The 6396-nt window shown below is 43.1% G+C and overlaps 1 protein-coding gene across 1 annotated transcript in view; it reads left to right on the forward strand.

Moving 5' to 3' along the window:
- Window positions 1–1161, forward strand: part of CMC1 (C-X9-C motif containing 1) — a 44181-nt gene extending 43020 nt beyond the window's left edge. Inside the window, exon 4 of the mRNA XM_055803369.1 lies at window positions 904–1161. Within this exon, the coding sequence (XP_055659344.1) occupies window positions 904–1018 (115 nt within the window). The 3' untranslated portion in view covers window positions 1019–1161. The remainder of the gene's footprint in view (window positions 1–903) is intronic.
- The last annotated feature ends 5235 nt before the right edge of the window (window positions 1162–6396 follow it).

Genomic DNA, 6396 nt, shown 5'->3' on the forward strand with positions numbered 1-6396 from the left:
AAGCGTCCTGCTGTTGTGAACAGCAACAGGAAATTGTTAGAGATGTCAACTTGATGCCATGGTGGATCGAAAAGTCTCTTTTGGAAGTTCTGATTTATCCCCAGTGCCATCAGGCTGAAGGGTTAGATTCTTGAATTTCCCAGGGTTGAGGATTTTTTGAGGTTGACCTGGGGGAAGAAGGAGGCTGGTTCGGTTTTGGGTAGAATGAGTGTCCTGCCCTGTTAAACCAGAAACTAAGATTAAATGCCTTTGAACTAGTGACAGTTATTCTCAAGTATTTGGGAACTGATGAAAAAACATATGCAGCTAGGCAAGAGGTCAGGCCTAACCACAGCAAGAACTTGCTGGAGTTACTCGGTTTCATTTGTCTGTACCTTTGCCTTTTTAAAAAAAGAGAAAACACCACCACTCAACCGAAATACTATGAAAAAAATCAAAATTATGAGAAAAATTGATTTAATTTTTTAATTAGACCTACTGTTTGAGACATAGACTTGAACCTGTACCCAGTAATTGCTTGGGTGCATAAAACCTGCATAAATAAGCATAATCCAGCAGATTCCCACACTGAGGAAGCTAACTGCAAGTAATAACAGATGATTTAGCTGAAGTACCAAACGTCTTTTCCTTTTTCTGCCATTCTTCTTCATGGCTTCACTGTAGAGGCTTGAAAAGGACTCTGCCTCAAGAGAGAGCAGTATACGAGAGAATGCAGAGCAACTCGGTATTTATAGTTTATAGAGATAACTTTAGTGCTTATGTACTTTATTAAAAAAATCTTTATTATTGAAGACGAGCAAATTTTCTTTGGGTGTGAAAGGAAAGATCAGTTACGAGTGTTATTCATGCAATATCTGTTCCATATGCCAAGATGAAAAACAGTATTATGTATTTGTCTTGTAGCTATTCTGATCCATTATTCTATGAAGAATGCAAAGCAGAGTATTTGAAGCAAAGAGAAGAATACAGAGCAACTGGAATTAAGAAAAAAAGACAGAAGATTACTTCAAATGTGTAGTTAAAATGAACGTCTCAAATTTTTTATTCACCTCTGATTTGACTTGATTTAAGCAGACTTAAATAGTATGTTCCCTTCTGTGTGGAATTTAACCGAAATACACAAAATGAGATGAATGGAGAATAAAAATCCCTGAACTTAAAGGTGAATTTTTAAATTTTCTGTAAAGCTACAAAGCATGCAGTCACAGTTTGTGAGAGGACTTGCAAAGGTCTGTTGCTCTGTCTGAACTTGAGATTTTGTTACCGATTTACAAATGGCCTTTTGGAATTCAAAGCTTGTGTCTTGTTACATGTAGCAGGCTACGTAAAAACTTAAATTGCTCACCTTTAAGTTGCATTAGCTGATCACATACTGGGTATACATTAAAACTGGTCTGTTTGTCATCTGAAGCTGCGGATGTGTGGCAATGCTCTTACTAGGGGAAAATGGTGGCAAATGGAGAAGCGCAGAGCTTCTTGGACCAATTTTTCGTGAAAATGCTGACTCATATGGGAGCCTGATAGTACTTTTGCCTACACTGTGACTCATTTTTAAGTCTACGTTGTCAGAAGTGATGGGTGCCCTGTGCCCGTGTGTGGCCCAGACTGACCTGTTGGACTGTAGAGAAAAAGTCCACTGATCTAGACCTTCCCTGAGAACAGGAGAAGGTGGCACAATGAAGGCAAAATCACTGGCAGCAGGATCCGTCCCCTGCTTTCCTCTTTCAGAATGAGGCGGATTGTGTAAGCTTCCACACCTCGGTAACGGTGACCACACTTGCAAAATTATTACAGGTACAGGTGAGTAAAAAACCTAAACCAGCTAAGTAAGATGCAGGTCACTTCCTGCAGAAACTTGTAAGCAAGTCCCTATTTAAAAAGGGGCAGGCAGAGGATCTTTTGTGTACTGATACTTGAAGCTGCTGAATTGTAGAACTCTCACATGCGTAAACGGCTTCTCTAGACACAGCCTGCAAAACTTGATGTGACTATTTTAAAGTATCGTTTGAAGCATTTTGAAATAATTTCTTTACAAATAAGGAAAGGCTGCACTTAGAAGACCTATTCGCATGGTAACTTTAATGCCCTGATTTAAAAAAAAAAAAAAATAAATTGTCTGAGTAAGTAGTAGGATTTGGTACTTTTCTATCAGAAGATGCAAAATTTGACTTAAGTACTGTTTCACCACAAAACCAGTATCGCTCTAAAAGTACTTAACATGGCAGGTTAATCCTTGCCCTTTATTCTGTGCCTTTTACTGGGAATAATTAACGTTGCTTCTGCTCTTAGACAGCAGATTGGCTGGAGGACTAGGGAATGCTTGTGAATGAAAACCTGGAAAGCTGTGTAGCATTCTGCCTTGTGAGGCAAACTGAAGTGGCATTCAGCTCTAAAACTCACCGCCTTGCAATAGCTTCTGTGCAGTTGTTTCCTATATATGTACTTTGCTCTTGGCTCCTTGGTTCAAGCACTTCGGGAAACAAAAATACTCCAGTAAGTGGGAAATTGTTTCCCTGTACATATTTAAAAAAGAGGAAACTTAATATAGATGGCGAAATGTTTTTTTTTAAGGACAGCCACTGTTCTTAAAAACATATCCCACTATGAAAACCTGCTACGTTTTCAACCAGCGAGCCTGGGTGTTTGCAATTGTTGTCCACAGCACTTCCAAAGAGGATTTGGGCTGGGGGGACCATTCTGTTAAGAGGCGAGTGCTGTGTGCTGCCAGTGGTACGTACCTGCGCCGAGGGCTCACCTGGGTCTTACTCGGGTTCACCCCACAGTTGGCGAACGCAGCCAGCAGCACCAGCCACGGGTTTCTCCTTTTCTGGCTTAGCAGAAAGCATGTTCAGCAGGTAAGGGGCAGCTCCAGTGCATTGACCGGGGAGCAATTAATGCCTACAGTGGGACAAAGTCCAGTTTAACCTGCAGGTGTTACTCCCCTGCTGTTCCATACGCGCGTTATGGGAAGGACTGCAACTCCCTTCTGCACTGGTAACTAGCCTCTGCTGCCAAGCCTGAAGCTGCGCACACTGGATTGTGCCATCAGCCATTCGCCTCTCTTCACCCACCCTGCTGCGGAAGGAGGAACGGGGTTAGCGCGGCTCCTCCATTGTCTGCCCTTGGCTCTGGCATCAGCTTCCTCTCACACACCCGTGGCCTTAATGCCACGTTTCCTGGTTTCGAATTCTTGATTTCACACCTTTCACTTTCCTAAGGTCTTGTGCAGTACCCTGTATTTTAATTGCATTTACATCTTTTATTTAAAGTTTAAATGAAAAAATGAATACTAGGAGGTGACAGACTGACACTAGTAAAATGCTTTTGGTTTTCTTTTTGTCAGCTGCAGCTTCTTCCTCCTGCTGAGGTTAACGGGAAGCAGCCCTGGGTTCTAATCCATGTAAGAAAACATCAGTAGTATTGACAAAGCCTTCAGCTGTGCTTCACCAGTGAACTGTAAGCTCTTTCAGCTACACCTTGAATATTTTTTAAAAAGCCCTTCTATTTTGTCAGAACTTGCTTGTGAACGAGGAGAGGGTACAGCTCTGGAAGCCTGGCCATCTTCCACCTCCCAACAAAACACAACACGTTTTTTGTCCTTACTGAGAGTAGCCAGCTGTAAGCGATCAGGAAGGGCGCAGACATCAGTGCACAATAAGCCATCTCCATCTAAACCAGGGGTTGAACTCTTAACTAATAATCCCTAGCTGTGGTTTTTGGTTTTTTTTTCTTCATTTTGAAATAAATTCTGCAGGATTCTTACACATTATTCTGCGTCTGAATAGGCCATTGGTGGAATTAATCTAGGTGCATCTCCAGTGTTTGCCAGTGAGCCTGTTAATTTAAAAAGGTTAGGGAAGGGCAGAGGCAGGGGGTAACTGAAGTACGGCAATGGCACTGGCCCATCTAGTTACTATTTGTGGAAGCGGCTGATGTTTTCTAACATGTGACCTTCTTCAAAATTAAGGTGGCATTACCAAGTGGTTCCAAGTAGAAGCTTGCACTGTAGCCCGAAGACGAGCCTGCACCCCGTGCTTTACCTCCTTGCATGGGAACCATCTGCTCTGTGGCACCATTGATGGACAGCGATGGAATAAGGTCTTAAAACCAGAAGACTGCTGTGTCACCTACCCCCTCACCCAGTGCAGCGAAGTCAGCTTCTGCGGCAAAGGGGCCTACCTTTGCCTCCTCGCAGCAAGCGCCCACATTTTTCACTTGGGGCTCTCTTCAAACTCCTGAGACAGCCCCCTACAACTGCAAGATCTAAAAAGGAGGAGGGAAAAGGTGTCATATACAAAAGTTTGCCTTCGTAGTCTAGAATGACAACTCTGAGGAAAGGGGGAACAGAGTTTTCAAAGAGGAGTGGAGCTACGTGCCATTGCAGGTCTGAGGCATCACCCAGCGATTTAAGCCCCAAACCCATTCGACCTTGTATTTATACATAGTACAGACACACTGTTCCTCAAGTAATTCCTGTGTTTACTCTGCTGGTCCAAAAATGGTCAAATACAGTTGGAGCGCAAATGTTCCATCTAGTTAAAAATCATTTAGTAACAGCAAACACCTGGTTCTTCCTTTCATGCTTCTCCCCTAGATCAAACATCATCATCTTACCCCTCAATTACTGTATCTTGATGTTTGAACCCTTCTGTCTCTTCCATCTTAATGCAATCAATCCCTCTGGACACTGACCTCAGTTCACATCACATTTACGACAGAGAACAGGTTTTGTTGTTGTTGTTTTTTGTTTTTGTTTTTTTTTTTTTAAATGGTTCAACTGCAACTTGATTAAAAATAGGGTTTACCTTTAGTGCTGGTACTAAAAAAAAGAAATAGTTCTTGTCTGTTGTCTTACATTCATACAATTGCGAACTGCACACCACTCCCCCACAGAAAGGGGCAAAAGCCTGAACCCTAAACCCCCCCCCCCCCAAAATAAAAAACCCATCCTCCCCCAAAACCCCACATGCCTTTTTGTATTCAGACTCCGCAGAGCAATAGGGAAACCCCTTACTGCTCGCAGCCACTGTCTCACAGGGCCTGTCTGAAGATCAGAAAACGCAGGCGAGCCGGTCACGTACTGGAGCTTTTCACTCTTCCTTTACTGGGCCACAAATGCAGGCATCCGAGTGTGGGAGTCTTAAGTGTATTGCAAGCTGGCTTTGAAGTAAGATTTCGTCTGCTTTACATCACCAGTACAGTTCATATTATACTTACATGGGCCTGTGCTAAATTGCTGGGAATGGGTATTGTCTTACTGTAACTCCACCGTATGTCTAGTACCACTCTGGTCTTCTTCCAGCTGTAAAAAATTGCCAGTGCATCACGGCTAATTTCAGCGTTTGCTTTCTTCAATATGGCTAGTCCACGAGAGGAAAACTGGTCAACTGTAAACCCACCAAACTGGCAGGGAGACTTAAAATTACCAGATTTTCAAAATATTTAAAATTAACCGAACAGTGGAAGTTTACATACGAGTTACTAAAACGTTTGTCCAGCTCTGCATCTAGATATTCATCAGTTGGCCATATGCTCACTTAAATGTGCACATCAACAGCCTCCACCTGCCCAAAAAAGCAGTCTTCCATTTCTGTTAAATGGAATTAGTGCTTTCTTAAATTAGAAATTGTCAGATCAGTGGGGTGGGTGAAGTTCTAAAATGTTCCAAGTTTGTATTCGAATAAATTCTTCTTTTTGGTGTCATGTAACGTACTTGCATGAGGACCTCAGTCCTTACTTTATGCAGTTTTACAGTTCTGTGGCACAAATGCCCACGTGCACACGAAACACCAGAACCCCTTTACTACAGCTACTTCTGCATGTAATTTGCTGTCGCTGTGATGAAAAGATTTCACTTCTGAAAATGGAAAAGGCCCGGTAAGCCACTAGTGGCATGGATTTAAATGACTCTACCATCTTGAATCAAAATTTGATTCTATGCTTCACAAGCCAGCTAGCTCCCAAGTGGCTCCACATCTGGGGCCTTCCTTCTCAAATGTTACAGCTTGGCCACAGCAGTGAGCGACTGGATTGGAAATGCCGCCTACAGCAAGCTCTCCATCACCCTGCCCTGCCCTCTCCGGTAGCAGCAGTTCTTCTGAAGTCCCTCTCGGCAAACATCACCGCTCCCTCCTCCAGCACAGAAAGCAGCACAGATGAACCAAGAGTCAAAGGTGAAGCACAGACTTTTTCGGCACTGCACAGAGCAGCTTATTTTAAGTTGTCCGGTCACAGAGGACAGGACAGGCTGACCAGGAGCCTTCTGACAGAAGCAGTCAGACCACAGGAACACACCATAGCTTAAGGGAACCAAATCCTTCAGGTTTCAACATCCAAGAGATTACTTTTCCCAGAACACACCGAAGCAGTCTACAGAGGATGTCTGGTTTGTTGGTT

The sequence above is a fragment of the Falco peregrinus genome, chromosome 5 (genome assembly GCF_023634155.1).
Source record: "Falco peregrinus isolate bFalPer1 chromosome 5, bFalPer1.pri, whole genome shotgun sequence".
NCBI lineage: Eukaryota > Metazoa > Chordata > Aves > Falconiformes > Falconidae > Falco > Falco peregrinus.